This window comes from Melopsittacus undulatus, chromosome 5 (assembly GCF_012275295.1).
Source record: "Melopsittacus undulatus isolate bMelUnd1 chromosome 5, bMelUnd1.mat.Z, whole genome shotgun sequence".
Taxonomy (NCBI): domain Eukaryota; kingdom Metazoa; phylum Chordata; class Aves; order Psittaciformes; family Psittaculidae; genus Melopsittacus; species Melopsittacus undulatus.
In genome coordinates, this window is record NC_047531.1 from 41,511,211 (window position 1) to 41,533,051 (window position 21,841).

At 45.5% G+C, this 21,841-nt stretch overlaps 2 protein-coding genes across 2 annotated transcripts in view; one reads left to right on the top strand and one right to left on the bottom strand.

Annotated features, from left to right (window-relative positions):
- The window catches only part of NRIP2 (nuclear receptor interacting protein 2), a 19,247-nt gene extending 12,502 nt beyond the window's left edge, over positions 1-6,745 (top strand). Inside the window, exon 6 of the mRNA XM_005150235.3 lies at positions 174-6,745. Coding sequence (XP_005150292.1) covers positions 174-266 — 93 coding nt within the window. The 3' untranslated portion in view covers positions 267-6,745. The remainder of the gene's footprint in view (positions 1-173) is intronic.
- Positions 5,621-21,144, bottom strand: ITFG2 (integrin alpha FG-GAP repeat containing 2). The gene is made up of 12 exons (XM_005150236.3): positions 20,996-21,144; positions 19,568-19,663; positions 18,993-19,034; positions 18,006-18,183; positions 17,561-17,700; positions 16,975-17,123; positions 15,149-15,243; positions 12,695-12,748; positions 10,988-11,079; positions 10,339-10,456; positions 9,814-9,987; positions 5,621-9,653 (listed from the first exon to the last, which is right to left on the bottom strand). Exons 1-12 carry the CDS (start codon positions 21,089-21,091, stop codon positions 9,505-9,507), a joined length of 1,383 nt encoding a protein of 460 aa, XP_005150293.1. The 5' UTR covers positions 21,092-21,144; the 3' UTR covers positions 5,621-9,504.
- Positions 21,145-21,841: the final 697 nt, after the last annotated feature.

Sequence of the window (21,841 nt, forward strand, 5' to 3'; positions counted from 1 at the left end):
TGAACAGAAGAGGAGCAAAGACACAGCATGGGGGACAGGGTGAGGAACTGTAAGGTTTCTAAAAGCCCAAAATGGAGTTATGTGGTGGTTATACAGATTTTTGCCAGTCATAAGACATCATGATATTTGCTATCTGAAATGTCCAGCAAGTAACTGGCTCTCCCCTTCTTTAGTGTTGCATCGACTTGGAGGAAGGAGTCCTGAGATTTAAAGCACTGAGTCAAGAGCTGCCTTTTCTACATGCTTCTGAAGAGCCTGGTCAGTGACTGGCTGCATTCCCCATGTACGGGGCTGAGGAGACTTGCTGCCCTCAGAGAGAGATGAGGGTGAGGCTCATATGCCCCTGACCTTGCTAAGTTCTAGGCTGAGGCATTCTAGGCTGGGGAGTAAGACAAAGGCAAATGGGTGCTGGAAACTCTCGTTGCTGGGAGTGCCTCATCTTGACAAATATCACTCCTTTCAGTGGACCCTCTTGTTTGACCTATGTGCTGAGTGGCATTTTGTTCTTGTTTTTCTACCTGTCCCTGTTCACTCAAATTTCTGCTTCTGTACTAAATTCACCCTACCCTTTTAATGACTTGTTTTTACAATACCCTCAAATCAGGAGACAAGAGTCTCCACAAACAATCTTCAATAGCTCTGTGGACAGGAGGACAAGCAACTCGTCCAAGCCTCCAAAGATCACCATGAATATTTCCCTTCTCTTTGCCTCAGTGTGAGCAGAGTTCACCCCCATTTCTTTGTGGGAAGGGCTCTGTGGCTAGTGTCCTCACCTGTGCTCTAGGGAAGCTGGATTTTTTTACTTTTTGCTTGCTCAGAGCAAAACAGAAGTATTTTCTCAGAAAAGCCTTGCAGCAAGAAAAAACTTTAGAGTTCTTAATTCTAAGAAACCTTTGCAACAATGCTGAGCATAGATGCCTAGAGTACAGGGGACACACACAGGGGCTTGGACTTTGCCACTGCTTCCTTGGCCACTAAGCTGTACTATATGAATGGCAATACTTATCATCTTTTGGTCTTATATGCAGTAACCACACTTGCACACCCTGATCTTCTGACCAGGCCTCTTCTCTCTGCTTTCCAGCTGCTCTACCTTCCTATCACTTCTGCTGTATCATCAGAGATCCTGCCACTCAGTTTAAATGCTATATTGAATTACAGCATCCAGAGTCTTCTGCTCTCTCAGATCCTTTCTTTCAACTTGAAATCTAGTGACTAGACACAGATATATATAATATATGTAAGATATAATCAGTCTCAAGTCCTGGCATCCCACTGCCCATCAAGTTTACTACTCCTGCATGAAACAAGAACTAGACTTCCTTGCAGGTCAGGATGACTGTGGTGGTTAAGTCCCTTAATTGTTTTGTTTAATTATTTTTGTATTTATTTGCATCCTAGAGCACAGCTGTATGATAAATACATAATCTAGTCTTTACTAGCTCTAGGAAAGATGCAGCAGATCAGGGCTTATTCCATGTTTCATGACTACTATCCAAACTCTGTCCACTATCCAAACTCTGCACAGTGTCCCTTTGTCCATCCTCAGAATATCATGACTCCCCATTTTGCCTATCTTCCTGGATTAAACACCGCTGGCTCTCTGTTTTTTATTCAACCACTCATTGTTTCTGTTGCATTTCTCAAAGAACTTGTGTATGCATTTCTGTTTATTCTTTCCTAAATCTGATGCTCTATGCTGTAGTTTAACACATGCTAAGGACAGCAGAGTACAGCCTGGCTGATATGATTTGGGATGCAATTGCTTGTCTTAGATGGTATGACTCGCTTCTGCTCCACCTACAAACAGCATCAGGCTAGTGATTTCTATAGTTAGTCGTCATATCTTGCAGCTTCTGATCTGTTCCTTGGCTTCTTTGCCACTCTTCTACTTGTGCATCTGATTATTTCTGGCTGCATGAACTGCTTTTCATGAACCTCCTGAATGACACCAACATCTCCATTTATGTCAGAACACGACTACTCAATAAGCCTGTCTTCCAAAGTACCAGTAATTCCTCCTCTATTTGTATCACTTGCATGTCTGACTGGCATGTCAAACCTAACGGTCTTTCTTGACAGTTCAGACCTGTAATAAAACTCTGTGTCAGCTGGAATCTATTTATAATTAAAAATGGCATGTGGAACAATAGCAAGTAAAATGCTAAAGCTGACACATCCATTACAGCTCTTATTATTCATTAACTTTCATGATTAAAAAAAAACAGAAAAAACCTAAACCCTAATCCTAAACATTAAAGCTTACTCTACCTCTGATCCAAACCCTAAACCTAACCTTGGCCCTAAATCTATCCTCTAAAGCTAACCTTAACTGTAAATTTAATCCTAAACCCAACCCTAACTGCTAAACCTAACCCTAAATCTTAAAGTTAACCCTAACCTCTAGTCCTAAACACTAGCCCCTAACCATAAATTCTAACCCTAAACATAACCCTCTAGATCTAATCCCCTAACCCCTAGCTCTAACCATCTAATATTAACCCCAAAAGGTAAACCTAATTCTAAACACAATGCTAACTATAAACACTAACCACAAACCTAACACTAATTTCCAGCCAAACTTCTAACCACAATCTCTAGCCCTAGCTCTGTCTCTAACCACACTAACCCTGACTCTAACCACTAAATATGACCCTAGCCCTAAACCTTAACACAAACCCTAACCCCTAGTCCTAATCCCTAGCCCCTAATCCTGAAGGGTAGCCATGAAGCTAACCACCTAAATCTGACATTCTAACCCCATAACTGTAACGCTAATCCCAAATCCTAAACATAACTCTAACTCCTCATCCTAAATGCTAAAGCTAACCTTATCTCTAAATGTAACCTTTAATGTAACCCCTAACATAAAACCTAACCACAGAGGCTAACCCTAACATTAGCCGAAAACCTGATCATAACCACTAGTTATAAACTTGGCCTAACCCTAACTCCCTAAATCTAACCACATAACTCTAACTCAGTTATTCTAATGCCCTAAACCAAATTCCCTAACCCTAATCCTAAACCAAATGTTTACTCTAACTCTTAATACTAAACTCTAACCCAAACTACTAACCTTATCCTAACCCTAACCATTATATCCCTAATCCTACACCTAATACTAACCCTAACCCCAACCACCTAACCCTAACCATATCTGATGGCTTTTGCAAGTGCCCAGAAAGGACCCTGCTTCCCTCCAGAGCGTCCTAGAGCTTTTGCTAGGTTTTGCTTTGGCCTTCAAGGGGCCCTGCTACCTTCCAGAGCAACACAGGGATTTTGCCAGGCTTTGCTGACACCCTGGCAAATCTCTGCTGTCTTGCAGATTGCCTAATAGCTTTTGTTGGGCTTTGCAAACGCCCACAAGTGGCTGCCAAAGGAAGGCATTACCGGCTTCAGCTCTGGCCACTTCTGTGTGAGGGCCCCAAGTGGTGGGTGTGCATTTTGGAGCCTTTAGGTGAGGGTTAGGTGCTGGAGCAAGCACAGAGCCCCAGTGTTGATGGGGCTGTGAAGGGACTGCCAAGGGAAGTGGAGAGCAACCAACAGCTTTCAGTCCCTGCCGCTTCTGTGTGAAAGCCATGCCTGGTGGGCATCCACTTTGGAGTAGGACTCTGGCTAGGGCGAGGGTGTGGGTGAACAGGAATCTTCATGAACTCAGACTGAAGCCAACAGGAACCTTTCCAATGATTTAAAGAGTGCTGGATGGGATTCTAGAGAAAATTGGCACAACTCTGAGTAGATAGTTCTGACTAGTGGCTGTCTTTACAGCACTTTACAACACTGCAGATACCTGCAGACTAGCTACTGTTGGAATTCACCAGGTGATGTTCCTGCATGTCAGTCTTGGGATAACTGCTTTTGCTCACCTTCAGAACATCCTCCAGCCCTTCTGAAGCCTTTCTGTGATTCACATGCCTCTTCTCATATAGCTAATAGTTCAGGTTCGTCTGAGAATTAATGTGCTACAGTAGGTGAAAATCACCAGCTCTGTCTCTCTCTTCTCTGCATAATGAACCGTTCTTTGCATCCTCTTTCCCTTCCCCCAAGCAAATAATTCATTTTTCCACAGTGGTGACAAATTTGCTTCTTCCAAATGGAATTATTTCCTTTTTAGATAATCCTTTGAATTCTTTCCTGTATCCTTGTTACTAATACTGCCTCACATTGTGCCACTGTCTTGCCAGCCTTCTGTCTTTGCTGTTAGCAATATGTATGCATAAATATAGATTGCCACTTGTCAGTCACAGAGGATGTTTCCAAGCAAGAGCTAAACTAGCATGTGAAAGCTCTTGTTTTCAGCTGTGAAATCATCTCCAGAGCAGAAGATGTGCTTTTTGTCTTCCTTCAGTCCATGTTAGTTGAATGTGTAGGTCCACACAGTAAAGATCTCAGACAAACACTGAGTAATCTGTTGCCAAGTTATCTTGGAACCAACCTATCAAACGTTGTTGTAGGCAGAGCTTACAGAAAAAAATCTATATAACTGAATGAGTACTGCAGGTAACACCATGGCTGACACCTCATTTCAACTCATTCCCTAAACCACAGTCTAATCCTACAGTGTCAGTACCTGGTTTCCTTATTGTCAAACAGAACTCCTGGTGGGTTTTCACCTCCCAGAGTTCCTTGGCATTAAATTACATGTTTCTTCGAAGACCAGCATTTTTGTGTCATTACATGGGAATCCCAGGTGTCATTGTGAAAGACAGGATCCTGGCTTTAAAAGATGTGATTATAAAACAGGATTTACACTATCTTGATGTAAACTCAACCCCATCTGCAAACATGGTAAGTCTTCCTATGTTAGGGAACTCAGTTAAGTAATTTTTAAGTGGGCTGGCAAGGCTGAAGACTGTCTCAATTGTAGCTTCTTTTGTAAAACCCTATTATACAGATACACTTCCCTACCTCCAATTCCAGTCATCTCTTATTGCTTCCAGGGGATCAGGGGAAGGAAGGAGATAGCTAAAAGTCTTTTCCACGAGAGATCAAAAAATACTAATACTTTCAATATGGAAAGCAGAAATTTAGTACAAACTACCATCTCAGAGTAGGACATAGGCATATCCTGAATGTGTCCAGCACTGGCTTCCTCATGATGAGATCAATCCCTTCAATACAGGTATTGCAATATTAGGGACAATCTCTCTGAATTGCCTTGGTGCTCAGCTCCTAGTAGGCCAACTTTCCAGTAGAATGGACACAACAGTTGCAAAACAGGCTGCAGGGAAGTGTCTGTCACAGAAAGTCTTTGGAATAGAGAACCAAGTGTGACATGGCAGATGTGAGATACATATGGCTGAACCTGCCTGACGATGGGGAGATGGACTTCTGAGGCCCCTTTCAAAGCCAACATACACTCTGCCAAAGCCATAATCAGGATCATTTCCAGCAGCTTGGGATCTCTTGGTTTTGAACGGGAGCTTCAGCTACCCATATGCCCAGAGGCCTGCTCCTTCTTTCACTGCTGGTGTGCAAGTTACAGAACTTAAGACTGCTGAACCACCTACATGCTCGCAAACAGTCCTCCTTTCAAGAGACTCCACTGGCAAATGCCAGGATATACTTGAAGAGTTATGGAAATAACTGCATTCAGCAGAGAGATCACAAAAACAAGTGCAGGGATGGCCAGTGGGTTTATTATGTCTCAGGAAAATAAAGCAACACCCTGTATTTTCTTGCTAGTAAATTCAGCATCATAACCAAAGCCATGAATCATTTATCTGCAAATGCCCCTGCTGACCAAGAATGCCTTTGGACTCCTCACTTGCTGTGTGCTGGCACTGGGACATACAATTGTGTCTTGCAAATCCTGCCCTGTCATAAAGCTTCCTGGCACCAGTGAGTATGCCAATCTGCTACTGGGTAAAATGCAGCAGACAACATTTTCTGCTGTGTGGGAAGGAACAACTTATAATTCCAAATGCATGGCTTGTGTTGTCTGGCAAGGACAAACACACAATGAGTTACAATGAAAGTATAACTATCGGCTCAGAGACAGAGCCTCCATTGCTCCTTCCCTGAGTAGACAATTGTTGCCAGTTGAAGTAGCCTGAAGCATTGACCTGAAAAGTACTCACTGTAGCTAGTTTATTACTTGGAGCCCAGTACTTGAAAAAAAGAAGAAAAAAAAAAAGAAAGTAATCTTTTCACCAAGGAACAGCACAGAAGTTCCAATTAATTCTTCTATAGACAGTTTTCATTTCTGTCTGTGCACAAGGGAAACAGCAGCAAAAGGCATCTGCAAGTTACTATGTGCCATGAACAACGTAAAACTGACAGGGAAACCCTTGAACATCAGCATTTTTCCTCTCCAATCGTTTCAACTGCAGAAGAGTTTTGGGCAACAGATGATCTGTAGCATCCGTATTTTCCCACCTCTGCTTTCCACAATGCAGCACACCTGGGCTTGCACAGCACACAGCAATGTTATCCCTGGGCCAACAAGGAAAGAGGGCTGGGTTGCACAGGTTGCCCTGTCCATCACTGGCATTGGGTCTGCCCCATTTTCTTTTAAATATGGTTCTTAGGAAAATGTCATCTCTCCCTCCTTAACCCTTTCCTGTTTCTTCTCAACAATTAGCAGTCCAACAGTTGATCAATTTGGCCCTCCTTCCTTGGAAATCATTTGACCTGTACGGCAAAGTTGTTTTTCATAAAACAGTTTCAGTCACACAACCATTCATAAAACCCCTTGCACTTGTGTTGCTAATAAAGGTTTATATTTGGCATGAACGGGCAACATTGAGTTGTTCTCTGTTATGGCTGTAAACAATCCTGTTTTGCTGCTAGGCCTCAAGAGGGACTTACAATACAGCAGCCTGCAGTAGCCTGTAAAATCCAGCTAGCAGATTAGCTCAGCCTGGCCCAACTCTCAGCCAAGTAAAATGCTCCAGGCAATTACTGCGGGAACCTCTGGGGTCTCAGCAGTGGATGAGGAGAGAGTACATCTGTGAACATCTACCCCATCAAACAATGCTGAATAGAACCATGAAAGGTACAAGCTGTTGTAGGATCTCATCTGTTTTTTGTCAAAGCATACACAGCAGAAGAGCCCATCAGCTGCACAGCAGCTCACATCTGAGGTTGCGTGAGCCATGACTGAAAACTTGGGCATCACTGTTTTCTGTTGCTTGTAACCACCCTGTTTCTATACCCCATGGGAAAAGCAGAAGCCACAGAATTAGGAAAGGGGCGTGGGGGGAAGTAGGACATGAAAATACACAAACTTAAGAAGAAAAGTAGTCTGTGTTCAGGACAGAAGAACGGCACATGCCAAGACATTCAGCAATGTACTGGACATTGCTAAAATGTCATTTCTGTTATATGCTTCTGGAAACTGCTCTGCAGAGTCCTGCTTGACTGTGGTTCCTCTTCATGTCAGTTCCACTAATTGTGAAGTGCAAAATTTTTGCCTAGCAAAAGGGCTAGGCAGAAAGTATGCTAGAATACAGTCAAACCAAACTGTTCACCCCACTTGTAGGGACACCTGCTTCCAGCCAACAAAAGGAAATGAGTAGCAACTGGTACTGCACCTGAACAGAGAGGAGGTTATCAGAGAGCATCTTTAGCATCTGGGAAACAGAAACCTGGAAGTAGCTAGAAACCAACCTACTGTGACAGTTAGTAGCCCCAACAAGATTCATCCTCACTGGGAAAGGACTAAGAGACTGGTGAGAGCCCAAGTGGCCACACTAAGTTATTTGCCAGAAGCAATAATGACTGCCCTTGGGATGGGTGGCTGTACCAATCAGAATCAGAAGAGATGACAATTCCTTGAGGTTACAGTCGAGAGCTGACACACTTCAAGAGTCCTTGCCTTAGCCCATCACTACTCGTTGCCTGTAATATCAGCTCTCCACAGCTGACAACCTCAAACCCTGCTGCTCTGAACACCACTGCTATGAAAGCACTATTATGACATGAGAGCTCCTGCCTGAAGGGTCCAGTTGCACACTTAGTCTGACAGGGGAACATTTGAAAATGCTTCACACAGAGGTCATCAAAATGGAGAGAAACTTCCACTGTAGTTAGAGACTCAGAAGGATGAATGATCTGAGAAGCAATGAGTGCTTGCTGGTACAGACCAGGTCGTACCAGTTCACTGCTCCATGCTTCAACTTTCGCAGCTATCAAATTCAGAGTACACAAGCTGTTCTTTATAAAGCTTATAGAAATCTACAGATGGAAATTGCAAGACAGGGCTTAATGTAAAGATCCCACCCTTCTACCACATACGGGTACTTCAACAGTCCTTTTGACTCAAAGACAAGTCACTCCTTTCTCCTGCACAAAGTTCTTCCAGTTATGGCTGCCCTTGGACATTTTGCAGAGTGCAGCACAGCAGGCTTTCAATAGCCTCAGATGCAACCTTCTCAGGCTGCTGTAAGAGCAAAGGAACAGGTACATCCATTACACATGTCCAGTAAAACATCACACAAGTGAGAAAAGGTAACAGATGCAAAACAGCAGGTCAGCCTGCTGCTCCTATCCTAATAAGCAGAGTTAAGCAAGGGGCAAGCTGAGATGGGGAAAAGCAGAACACCAGCAGCATGTGGAAAAGTTCCTGCCTTGGCCTCTGCATACAAGCAGCCTGGGTGACCAACAGCCTTTTCCAGACTGCATGCCAGCAAGTAGAACATTATCTCCAGTCCACTTATTTCAGTTGTGCAGGACTCAGAATAGTGTGGCACCCTCCACAGTAAGAGAGAAGTGTGGCACTTCCACTCCTTAATATGGAATGGCCAAGCTCCCTCAACACCACAGATCCATGCTTAAGACAGATTCGTTTTATTGCCCAGCTCACAGCTGCTTTGTCAAGTCACAGCCATCTCTGGGATCATCCTGCCCAAACAGATGGAGAAAACACAGCTGAGTTCACTGTAGCTGCTACCTCTTGACAACATTGTTAGTGCAAGTTGTGGTTTTTATCAAACATGTCTCCAGCTCCTCAGAACCAGGAAGCAGTTCATGAGAAACCACTTGGTAAGAGAGCAGCAGCAGAGAAAAGGCAAGCAGTGCTGGGTCTACTTTAAAAACACCCCTAGATGGGAGAGAAAGCCCTCACCTGCTCCTTAACTCAGTTCCTCTGTCTGTCATTCTATTAAGAACTCAGAAGTAACCACCAGAGCAGTTGTAAGAACAGGCCAAAACAGAGACCGAACTTGGCTATTCTCTCCATTTATGTCCTCAGTGCTCCTCCCCAGTCACCTGTAAAGCGCCTTGCTAGCAGAGAACATGGAAACTGGCAGTGGAAGGCAAATAAGCAGGACCCTGGACTCAGCAATGTTCTGGTAGCTTCCTTAGCTAAAAACAAATCAACCCACCACCTTCACTCAAGCCGACAATCAAGCCCATCCCACCACAGAATCTGGCCTGTACGCCTTTTGCTGCCTGGAAACTTTGACAGAGATGGGAACAGTCTCGTCTCCATTAGATAACCAATTCCAGTTTCAGAAGAGTTTGTGCAGGTATTAAAGATGTCAGCCTCCATGTGGCTTGTTATAAGGGATCCTGGATGACACTGCAGTGGGCAGAGGAGTCTATTCCAGCAGGGTCCTGACACTGTGTGTCGCTGCTCTGCTGCCATTTCTCAGGAAAATACAGTGTCTTGTGAATCAGATTTTTCACTGCAGAAACATCACTTCTTTCTATGGAAAAGACAGACAGTTGTTAGGGATTCTCAGCAAGTAGTACATTCAAGCCCCTCCTCCTCAAGAAATATGTGAAACTCTAGTTCCCAGCACTTCATATGTCAGCAGGCCTTCCTCTCTTTTTTCCTATATATATATCCACGCTTTCTGCACTCACCCACACCCAGCTGCTGCAGGAGACTTCCAAACTCTGGGTTACAATCCAGGATTTTCAACAGGTTGGTGGACTCCATTCTCTCCAGCTGCACATCCCAGTAGATGTAGATCTTCTGATTGAAGCTGACATAAACCAAGCAGGGGCTGTTGCTTCCTCCTTTGCATGCATAGAGGCCTGTGGAATGGCAAAGGCAAGGCTCAGGCTGATTCCATGGAGCTCCTTATCTCCACTTGAGAACAGTAAAATAAAAAAGCAGTGAGGAAGACAAGAGACCCCTGTAGCACTCCCAAAAAGAACAGAAAAAAAAACCCCAAACCAAAACCATCACAGACAAATCTCAGCATCACCTTCTCTCACCCCAGCTTTTCCTAGATGAGGAAAGACTTGCTGGGCCTTCTGCAGTAACACACACAGGGAAATTACTTCCCGCTGCAGACAGGCAAAGGACTACAGGTCTCCCCGAAGGGAGTAGTAGCTTTGAGGGAGAAATGCTGTGAGGGCTGGCTTTGCAGTCAGGCTCCCCACCTGCACAGAATGCGCTGACATTCTCATCTGCTTGAAATCTGGCAACAGTCCGATTGTGGTCAATGATGTATGTCTGACCATCCCATGCACAGGCGATCACCTCCTCATGCCCATTGCCCTGTAGGAACCATAAGATCACATATTAGCTTGGACCTCAACTATTTCCAGGGACAGTCAAGAATCTTTCCTGCTTGTTCAGAGACATGAACACTACTGTCTGAATAAGATGTCACTTTTGGATGCCTTGTTCAGTCATTTTGCAGTTGTCCAGTCTTTTTGCACTTGGAGACCATCTCTTTCTTCTCTGTTGTAATTCTTATGTATCATAAGTTCTTACAGACAATCAAGGTATTAGCAATGTGCAAAACCATCTAATTTTACAATATGATAAAAGAGCAGTTGGGGGACAAAAAAGTTGATAGCAGGATGTTGGGCTCACTAGGTCAAACACAGCTCAGCCTCTTGCAGGTGGACAGACTGACATGAGTGCAGACTGCATCAGCACAGTTGGAGCACTCCGTGTCATCCTGAGATAATCCCAGCCTTTTTCAGCCAAGTCATATTCCTTCTGCCCTTCCTATATTCCTACACACAAAACCATGCCGAGTTTTTGCCTAGCTCCCTTCCAGCCCCATTCACAGACACTCACAGTAACATCCAGCTTTTCCAGAGCAAACAGCTGGTGATCAACCTGCACAGACCAGAGCAGCTTGTCTGCTCCCTCCATGAGTTTCAATGTCCCTGAAGGGAAGAAAAAGAAATTAAGTTTTGTTCCCTTTAATATTTTCAAAATGTCTGCTTACACTGGGCCCTACACATTCCACCAGCAACCAGGGTCTGGTGCAGGCAGAAGGTTGGGCCAGTGGTATAGGCTGTGTTTGGTAAACAGTGGGAAGGACAGCAGCCCATTATCTTGTCATCAGTAACTGGAAACAGAGAGGAAAAGTGGCAGCATCCCTACTGAATGGACTGTGCTCTATGACAAGAAAACCAGCCAAAACTAGCCTCCCAAAGTACAGTACATCAACAGATCTCACATGAGACAGTGAGTGAACTCAAAGTTTCTCACCATGTCCTGCAGATCATGTCATCTAAAGACAGCATGTTATCAGTTATCAGCTGACAAGTGGCTGGCTAATAGCATGGGCATGGCCTCTTGCCTGCTAAAACTATACTGGACACCTACCTCACACGCCATTTTTCTATCATCCAGATATATTGTGATAGTACTGGGGAGTGGAGAGAGGGTAGCCATGAGAAAGTGTAACATAAACATGAATCTAGCTTCACAGAGCCTTGCTATAGCTTATGAGTCAACCAGAGTGAGGCAAGAAGCCTTGCAGATGCAGAAGCTTCAGAATTCAGGCCCACAGAGTAATCAGAAATTCCCCAGCAGAACATCACTGGGAGGGTGGACATCTGGCCCAAACAGGCCAGGCTGTCATCTACAAAGGGAAAGCACAACATACTGTCTCCACATTGTGCTTTTTGGACAGAAGCTCTGCATTCAGCTCATTAGACCTATTTTGCAGTCGGGGCACAACAAAAGAACCTGGCTCCAGGTCTGTGTGAGGCCAGCTCCTCTCTACCATACTCAAGTTCCAGCATCCATTCCCTTTACTGCTTTTGAAAATAATCCAACTCCTTCCAGACCCTCTGCTGTGGTAGTCTCTTGTCTACAGGAATAGTACTTTTGAATTGGCATCTCAGACAGTTGTTTGACCAACGGGTAAGCAGGCAACTTAGAAATCAGCAGCTGAAAGTTCCAGTCTTATTCTCCATCTCAAGCTTTCAGTGTGCCTTTGGGCCAATGACCTAGACTTTTCATTTTCCCAGCTGCCTGCTGCAGCATGGTGTTAATACTTCTACCCAGCATAGGCCATGTGACCATACAAGTGATTAATATTTGTAGAATGCTTTGAAATCCACAAATTAATACACTGTACCAGGGGAGCGAGAAAGGCAGATACTCATAACAGAAAGAAAACACAACAGGTTTCCTGGATCCTGTGCTATACCAGACCCAATTCAGTAAGAAACAGAAAGACAGGTTCAGCTTTAATGTTTCACCAGGCCCTCAGATACAGGCATGTTATCACATACCTCGTTCATGGGGGACCTGATCACAGTAACAACTCTTACCTTGTCTTCTGTCTTAGTTTTCATGCCTTCATAGAAAATATATCAGCAGAAGTCTTGGAGTCAAATTCTCCTGCCTGACTCAGGAAGCGTTTCTGAAGCTCAGCTCCCCTTCTTTCAAAACAAAAGGCACTGTGCCCCCGATTCCCTGCTTTGAATCAGTGACAGGCCTTGGCCACCCCACAGGCCTTTTTTCCAGGACAGCAGGAGGACTTACCATCCAGAGTACAGAGGGCAAAGAGACCTGAGCCACTATTCTCACTGGAGGAGCCTATAAATACAGAAGAGAATTACAAGAGTTGATGCTGTTTTGTAAATGTTGTTCCCATCACCTCTTAAAAAAACCCCAACAAAACCCCAACAAGTTGATCCATCCTGCTTCCTTTTTGCCCAGCTCTGACATTTTGCTTAGCAGATACCTGCAGATTCTTGCAATCAATTGTACTTCATGACTTTCATTTGTAGGGCACTGGCATCTCAAAACTCAAGACATTCTGTCACTTGATATCAGCATGTCTGGCTCTGCTAGTTGCTCTTAAGAGTTTGCCTGTACCACATATGCACTTGCAGGTCCATGGCAGTTCTGATATCTATCATATCCTCTCTATGTGATGCATGAGCATAGGCAGGACCATCACAAGGGACAAAGTAAAGAACAGCTGAATCCAAGCAAGAGTATTGAAACTACCCTCACTGTTTCTTTCAAGGGCAGGAACACAGCCTTTGACTGCTCTGGCAAGTTACAGCATCAAAAGAGGTCCCACGAGAAGGACAAACCTTTAGTCACATCAGCACAAAAGCACTTCATGGCAACTCCGGAATGAGTCTGTAGAGATCATGCTACCACCTCTGTTGTTTCTGTTACAGCAAAACTGTACAGAAGGTGTGATCCTCTCCCACCAAACACTGGTCACCAGACAAACACAAGGGCTAGAGAGCCCTTTATGAGCAGATTAGATGTGTAGCTCATCTACACACTCAGGCCTGGTTTTCCTGGACTATATTTGCACAGCTGTAAAAATCCTGCAAACAGTAATCTCTCTAAAATGTCCTATATATCACAGCTGTGTGCAGGACAGCACTGACAAATGTGACTAGACAAATCTTAAGAGGAGACTCCCCTAACCAGCAGGCTAGCTCACCCTTCAGTACACTCTCTACCTAGCTACCAATGAGAAAAGACACATAAGGTCAGGTTTTGAAAGCAGTGTCACACTTGGCAGGACTTGGAGCTGTATTTAACTACAGCTGCATTTCATCCTTTCAGTAACAGCACAGGGGAGACATTGGCTTTCTGAGGTCTACAGGAACCCAAGAAACCTGGCAGTCAGGTACAAGCCACCAGAGCTGAAAGCAAATAGGGAGTTTCTCCAGAGAAATATAATACTGCAAGCCTACCTCCACTGCCCATAGAGAGCTCCAAGCTATAACAACCTGCACGCTCCCAGAACACAGACTACCCTGTTTCTGCAGATCAGCTTAAACGAAATCAGCTGTTTTGAGTGCTCTGTTGCCCCTAGCTGACATTCATCTGTACAGGCTCTGATCAAAGAGATCTGCTGTGTCCCCCTTACAAACTGGGCAGCATGGCACTCTTAGGCTGTTTTATCACCGATGGTTCAGCATTAGTGGACTTTTCCCAATCTTCTGTTCATCCTTTACTCTGGCCTTAATTTTTCACAAGACACCTTCATTAGATGAAAAGCTTAGTATGCAGTGAAATAACTGATTTCATGTTCTGTTGACCATGTTGCTTATAGCAGCATCTGAGATGCTAAAAACATGACAGCTTTGGAACTGAGGAGGAAGAGTTGGGAAAGGAGAAAAGAAGGGGGTTCAGTGGACTGCTCTTCTCCCCCAGCTTTAAATTACAGCCTAAACTGTTCTCAGACAGCACTGCATAGGGTAATGCTTGGACAGAGCAAATGCAACCAGATTTTCTGCTTTCTTGTATTATGCTCACAGGCTCCAAGGGGAAGTGAAAGCTGCTTATTCTCCATAGGTATCAAAAGAAGGGTTCAGCAGGTGCACCAGGCACATATTGGAGCACACAGCATTTACACAAGGAAAGCAGTGGCAGTGTGTAAGAAAAGTCTGGACCCAGCAGCAGCATGTGAGGGCTGAGATGAATGAGTAGCTGTGGAGGCTTTAGATACAACAGCTGAATGGAATACATTGGAGGGAGACAGAGGACAGTGATATAAATAAAACATGGAAGCTCTGAAGGGATTGGGACTGCCTAGGTGAAGGAAGAGCAGGATACAGATGGGAATTAAATGCTAAAAACCACAAAAGAATAAAGCTGAGGCTGTGGAAAGGAAGAGATGCATCTAAGGAGTAAGAAGGGCATAAGCTGCAGCCATGCAAAAGACCAAGGACATCTACAGAAGCAAGGCATGGCAGCCATTCACGATGACTAAATGCAGGCCAGTGGAGGCTGCTGAAAAACTGCTGTGCTAGCTGAACAGTTGGATACACCTGGGGAAGGAAGTTCAAATGCAATAATCCAGCTTTCTTTGGGAGCTGACTAACAGAAGCAGAGCTCCCTCTGTTCTTGCAGGTCTCTCCCACTGGTATTTTTCAACCACAGGAAATCTGATTTAATGCTGGACTGACATACTGGAAAACTATCAATCGTTGGGCCAGAGACCCCAGGCTCTTAATCTCTCACCTCGTCCAATGCTACCAATTAGATGAGTGGAAACATTCTTGTTGTGAATCCGTCCAGATGTTTGGTGCAGAATAACATCTCGAATAGGGGCCTCACTAGGAAAAAGACAGAGATATCAGAGAAAGGCCAGGGAACCATGCCACCATAATCCCAAGACCAGTGTACTCCAAAGCTTTATAAATTCAGATATTGATAAGAGTTTGTGCATAGATGAGTCCTTTAACAGCAAAAGCCAAGGAAAAAAATCCATACCACCCCAGGTATGAAAGGAACTCTCTAATGTTTAAAAAATGAAAATTGAATGATTTGATACATCAAAATACTGGAAAGAGCACAAAACAAAAAGGGCAGGAGCACATGGGAAAAAAATAGCATGGAAAAATGCCAGAATATGTATTGCAATCAAAGGGAAAAAAACCAAACCAAACCAAAACAATTTTTATCATTACTACCATGTAAGCCCAGCTGCTTTTCACTCAGGAAGCATCTACCTGGGGTTACACCGATTCATCACAGATCATGCCTGGGCTTGGCTTCTTGCTAGGAAGTATCATTCCAGTAAGGTCTCCAAGACATCAAGGAGCCTCATCCTACAGTTTTCTGTGTTTGCCTTAAAGTCCCACAGAACACCACGGAAGCACCCGAATCCCCCTCAAGGGTCCCTCCAATGCCAAGGACAATCATAGAATCATAGAATAGTTAGGATTGGAAAGGACCTCAAGATCATCTAGTTCCAACCCCCCTGCCACTCTGCTCATCCTGATTGCTCTGGTTGTTATTTACAGCACTGGCTGCTAAAGGTCTCATTAGGAAAACCACCAATTACCTCTCCTGGAAGAAACATGTGAATAAACCCAAAGCATCACCCTTGTCTTCAGAGCTCAGCTTTTCAGTTGGTACCCTTCCCACCATTAAATAGGCCACAAGATTGCCTACTACTTTTTCTTTGAAGATCTAGGTCACTCATTTCCCTACCTTAGCCCCCAGTACTGTCCCCCTCAGTGAGGTGGTTTTGCCACTCTCCTTGCCCAAACCAAGCAGAGTGGGATACAAGGAAAGCAGGAGTATTCATCTTTGTGACAGAGATAGGAAGAATGTTCACAGAAGGTGTGCTTAAGTCCCAGCAGTGCAGCAAGGTCAGAGAAGCAAGGACAAATGACAGCACCCCCCTCAGAAAGATGGTGTGGTGGTGCCCCCTTGTAATGGGCATCTACAGTGGAATCTCATCTACCATATGCAGTGTCGTGGTTTAAACCAAGTCCGCACAGCTCGTTCACTCACTCCCCCAACTCCCGGAGAGTTAGGAAGGAGAATCCAAAGAATGTAGCCCCCACGGGTTGAGATAAGCACAGATTAATAGCTAAGGTATAACACAATCACTACTGCTGCTACTACTACAAACAATTATGATAAAGCCAATAACAAGCAAAAAGAATACAACACCTCACCAGCCACCGACCCATAACTCACCCCACCCTGCCTGACCGAGCACCGACCGATACCTCCTCCATCCCCCCAGAGCTCCAGCCCTTCCAGGTCTCTCCCAGTTACATCCTGGGTATGACGTGCTATGGTATGGAATACCTCTTTGGCTAGCCTGGGTCAGGTGTCCTGTCTCTCCTTCCTCCCGGCCTCCCCTCTTCCCTGGCAGAGCATGAGCTCAGAAAAGGCCTTGGACAAACCAAACATTTGAGCAGTAACTCAAAACATGCTTGCTATCAGCAACCGTTCTCAACCCAAAAGTCAAAACACAGCACTGCACCAGCTACCAAGGAGAAAAAATGACTGCTACTGCTCAAACCAGGACATGCAGTAACGCTCTTCACCTGCCTGGGGCAGAGTTGTCTCTCCCCTCTGTCGTGGCCTGCTGCTCAGAGTCCCAGGTGCACAGCAGAATGGCATAACCACAGCCTGGCTGAGACACCATCATCTCCGGTGAGCCATCAGGGCCTGGGTTCACAGACAGGCTGTCCACCTATACTGGCAGAGGAAAAACACTGATGTAGTCAAACTGAGAACTTCAAACACCTCAGAAAAGTTCACTGTCCTCCTTGTACCTAAACTTGAGTATAGCAGATCTTCTGACAGAGCTGAGCAGGGACAGAACAAATCCAGCTACAAGCAAAATGTCCAAGTTGCGGTAAAAGGTTATGTTTCCCTACCATACACCACTTAAGTGCAACACTAGTATTTTCTACTAATGCTCTCTAGTTGGGTGAGAGCAACTGACTGGTCTCCCAGACCAACCCACCAGCTGCTCTGCAAGTACAGGACAAGCACTAGCAAATCTTTCAAATCAGTAACATGACAATTGCTTTGTTCACAGGACTGAGATCTTGTGCTTCTTCCCTTGAGACAGCCCCTCTTGAAGACTATATGACAAGTTCTGCTCTGACCATGCCGTTTCCTTACCTGACCTTCTAGCAGCCATTTCTTCAACAGGAACAGCTGCCCAGATACATGGTCTGAATTCTCCGACAAGTCCTCCCAGCGGAAGGCACGTACCACTCTGTCAGTGTAACCCACCACCAACTCGCACTTCCCATCTCCATCTGAAGGGAATATAAGGAGATAGATGGGTCTCTCAGGCTTTCATAGCCCTGAGAGTCCCAGCATTCATAAGCCACTGTGCTGGTTTCCACCATGTAGTATCTCTGAACATGCCAATCCTGTAATGAGAACTTGCACTTCAGGAAAAGTCCTGAAGTTTTTGCTTCTTCTGTCCATGACTCAGCTGTAGCTTATTAGAACACTTATTTCAGTAAGATAGTAATTTCATCCTGTGAGTTCCACACAGTTTCTCTCTCTTCCCCCCAACTCCCTCACCCTGCACTCCCACACCATCTTCTTGGCTCACCAATGTCATTAATCAGCATGACCTTGGTGTTGGCAGGAATGTGCTGCTTGAACACTGGCTTCTGCTCTTCTGCTGCTGCCAACTCGTGGTGGCCTGAAGCATCTGGGTGTTTTGAAGTTGGAGAAGTGAAGTCAAAAAGATGAAACCAGCCTTCTGCACTCACTGCCACCACAAGATTCTAAGAGGGAAGAGAAAAACCTTTTGATTTTTCCTATTTTAGAAACTGCAGAAGATCTTTTGCAGAAGGATGAGGGAAGATACAAGGATAGATCCATCAAGATCAGTGACTGCTACAGAGGGAACAGGAGAAGGTTTTTGGTCAGCAAACCACTTAGGTATTGCAGGGTCCAAACTTCTTGCTCATCCTTGTCAGACCAGGATTATAAGGCTGATGTGTGCATGCAATCCCCAAACGCGTGGCTTTCCCAATGCTCACTTCAGCTCTGCTCCCCACTGGAGCACACATAGATACAGTATATTAGGCAAGGTGCCTAAACTGGGACTTGAGGACTCAGTGGTCCTGGCTTAACACCCAGAAACCACAATCTAGAAAAAGGAGTCATATTAGACCCAGTGGAATTTGCTTGGGAGACTAGACTATTCAGTGGCTCAGTCTTGTTTAGATGACCTTAAATGCACACAGCCAAGTGGCAGAAGGGCCATAACCCACACCAGGAACCAGCACAGAGCAGGACAAAAGTCACTATGGAAAAGGAGCAACCTTCAAACCACCAAAGCCTTGTGGCGCTCCCACAGGGGGATGTGGAACAAATAGTGCTTTCTAAAGACAGGATGGATTTCCTTGCTTGCTAAAACCTACCAGTGGCTCATAGAAAGACAGAGGCTATATGTAAATAGGACCGTTTTAAAACAGTAGTGTTAAAACTATGAGCAAACCTGTCTTTCTCTACATTCAGGATATGACACGACCCTAAGACACCTCCCATATGACCTACAGACACAGCTGGGAAGTTTGGCTGCTCTCACCTTTCCTTTATTGCATATATCTCCCACACCAACACATGTGAGCTGAAAGAGAAAAGAAGGCCACACATGAGGGAACTCAAACAGTGCTTTGGGATAAGCTTCTGCTCTATTTCTTCCTCTCTCATAACCCTCTCTTGAATTCAAAACAGCCTTTTCAAGGACAAAAGAGCAAAGTCAGGGGCAGAAACAGATCTGCCACACAACTGCCCAGAGCCCGGGAACCAAACCCACAGTGCACAGGAACACAGACAAGGTGGGACAGAAGCACAGTTCCTGTGTTCAGTACTTTGCTCATCACTTTTAGCCGATGGGGCTAGCTGTGGGCAAAAGCAAGGTACTGCATATGGCTGCATCAAAAGCAGTGTGACCAGCAGATCAAAGGAGGTGATCCTTTCCCTCTACTCTGCTCTCATGAGACCTCATCTGGAGTATTGTGTGCAGTTCTGGTGTCCTGAACATAAAAAGGACATGGAACTGTTGGAGCAAGTCCAGAGGAGGGCCACGAGGATGGTCAGGACAGCTGGCTGCACATACACCAAAAGGCCCAACCATTACAAATTTTATCAGGAACTGACCATTCCTTGGCAAGATCGCACAGCCCAGGGTTTGCTGTCGTCATTCTTGTAAACATAGAGCTTCCCGTTGGTGTCTCCCACCACTAGCTCATTCAGCTGCACAAAAGAATTGGGTTAGTAAGAAGAAATTCACAATTACAGTAACATTCTCACACAGCAATAATCACAGAATTAGCATATAAAAATCACTCTGTAGGAAGAAGCAGCAAAGCAAAACAAAACTTAGAAACAGCCTCAAGCCAATTCAAAAGGTCTGGAGTAAAAAAACCACCCAGCAATTAATTTTCCTTTTGCAGACAACAGAGCTGGAGAGCAGCTCCTCAGAGCAACACCCCATTATCTACTGCTTCTCTAGCCATGGTTTCTTCACTGTTTTAGCATCCTGCTCTGCCAGTCATCGTCATCACCACATTTTCTATCATTCAGTCCAGATTGACTTGATCTTTCTTGCATCACCTGAGGATGATTACATCAAGAAGGAAAATGTAACCATCAAGAAAGAGGCTGCAAGAACATTTACGACAGATTTACACTGGCTGTTCAATTTCTTTGATGAAGGGATAAAGGTCTTTCAGAATGGTGATTATTTCTTTAAAGAAGACTTTAAAAATTATTAAATATTTAATAAAAATGTTAAAAATTAAAATATCCAACTACCCCTGCTGACGAGCCCACTCTTAACATCCAATCTTCTGCATCATGTCCCTGTGTACTTAAATTGCGTGGACTTCAATAACTCCCTGCATATGTTACCTCACATAACATTAATTCTCATGGGAAAATGTGTTTTATCATCCGCTGCTTTGCTAGCCATGACGCTTTTGAGGATAACAGAATACAGCTGTAATGACTGTTGAAGAAAAGACAGCTTACATCTATCTGGTGAAGCTAACTCTTCCTAATTACAGACAAATCAGGCCCACGAGGAAGAAGCATCAGGGGGGACTGATAGCAACACTCCCAATATACGATCACCCAGCATATAAATCAAGAAACACTGAAACTCAGTTCTACCCTTTCTGTGATCCACTGTGCCGCAGCAAAGCATTTCCACACAGCTCTACATCCCTGCCACTGCAACAGGAGAGGTTTTGGGACTAAAGCCACACACCATCCAGGGCCCATGCCGCGGGTGCCCAGCAGGTCTAACGGCGATGGAAGCAGTGACCAGCTGCAGCCCAGAATCACTGGGACAGTCAGCTTGCAAAGGACCTCTGGGGGCCGCCGGATGCAACCCTTGCATCTCCATTGCTCAAACACCCATCAAGCTCTAACCCTTCCCCAGGGTGCTCCGCAGCCGCCCAAGCGCGGCTCCCGCTGTAAGGTTCCCCCCAGGACGCTCCCAGTGACGGCCTGCGGAAGCACCACCTCCCGCAGCCGCGCAGAGCCCGCCCAGGCTTCCCCCGCTCTCCATTCCCGCCTGCGGACCGTGTCGTTGTCGGCGTCCCCCAGGCAGATGGCTCTCGGGAACAGGCTGCCGCCGAAGTCGAGCGCCACACGCTCCACATAGCTGACCGAACGCATCCCGACGGGACCGTCCGCTGCCGGCCGGCCTGCCTGCGGGGCGCGGTGCGGAACGGCAGCCGACAATGCAAGCAGGGCGCGCAGGCGCAACGCGATGTCTGGGCGGGGCATGGCGGGCCATAGTCGGGCTCGTCGGGAGCGGCCGAGCCCAACCGCCCCATAGCACGGGGATGGAAGCACACTTTCTGCCTTTGCGGTGTGGGCCCTCCGGCACTGCGAGTGCCCGACTGCTTGGCCCAGTGCTCGCTGACAAGTGGGAACAGCCGGCAGGGTGACGGCCTACCAGGCCGCAGGCTCAGCAGCAGCTCCACAGCCGGGAGACCCGGCTGCGCTTTCGCTTGATCAGCTTTTGTAACGGGAACTATGTCACTACTGTCTTCTGCAAACGAGGTGTTTAGAGCCTAGTCAGATCCAAGGGCACAGCACTGAGCTGTTGTATGCTTCTGTTGTAGGTTGGACAAAGATCAGGTATTCCCGCTTCCACAGCTGATAGTGGAACAGGACACTTCTGTTACCTTGATGACACTGTACAACTATTACAGTAACACTACACAAGGTGAAAGGTTTGTAAATCAAGAGACAGATGTCGTTAACACAGTACTGTAATTAATCATTTCCTAATAATGACACAGAAGTTGGTTTGTATTTGAACTTTACATGCATGACCTCACTTAAAACCACTAGTGTGCCATCAACTGCTGGCAACAGGTGCCATTCCTCAAGACAATACGGAACCTCGTCTCTGCTGCT

Excerpts from the sequence above, each read along its gene's own strand:
- ITFG2 (XM_005150236.3), bottom strand. The coding sequence starts at position 21,091 with ATGCGTTCGGTCAGCTATGTGGAGCGTGTGGCGCTCGACTTCGGCGGC. Across the intron at positions 12,749-15,148 it reads AATTGGTAGCATTGGACGAG|GCTCCTCCAGTGAGAATAGT; the intron begins GTGAGAGATTAA and ends CTGTATTTATAG. Across the intron at positions 10,457-10,987 it reads TGGAAAAGCTGGATGTTACT|GGCAATGGGCATGAGGAGGT; the intron begins GTGAGTGTCTGT and ends TGGTTCCTACAG.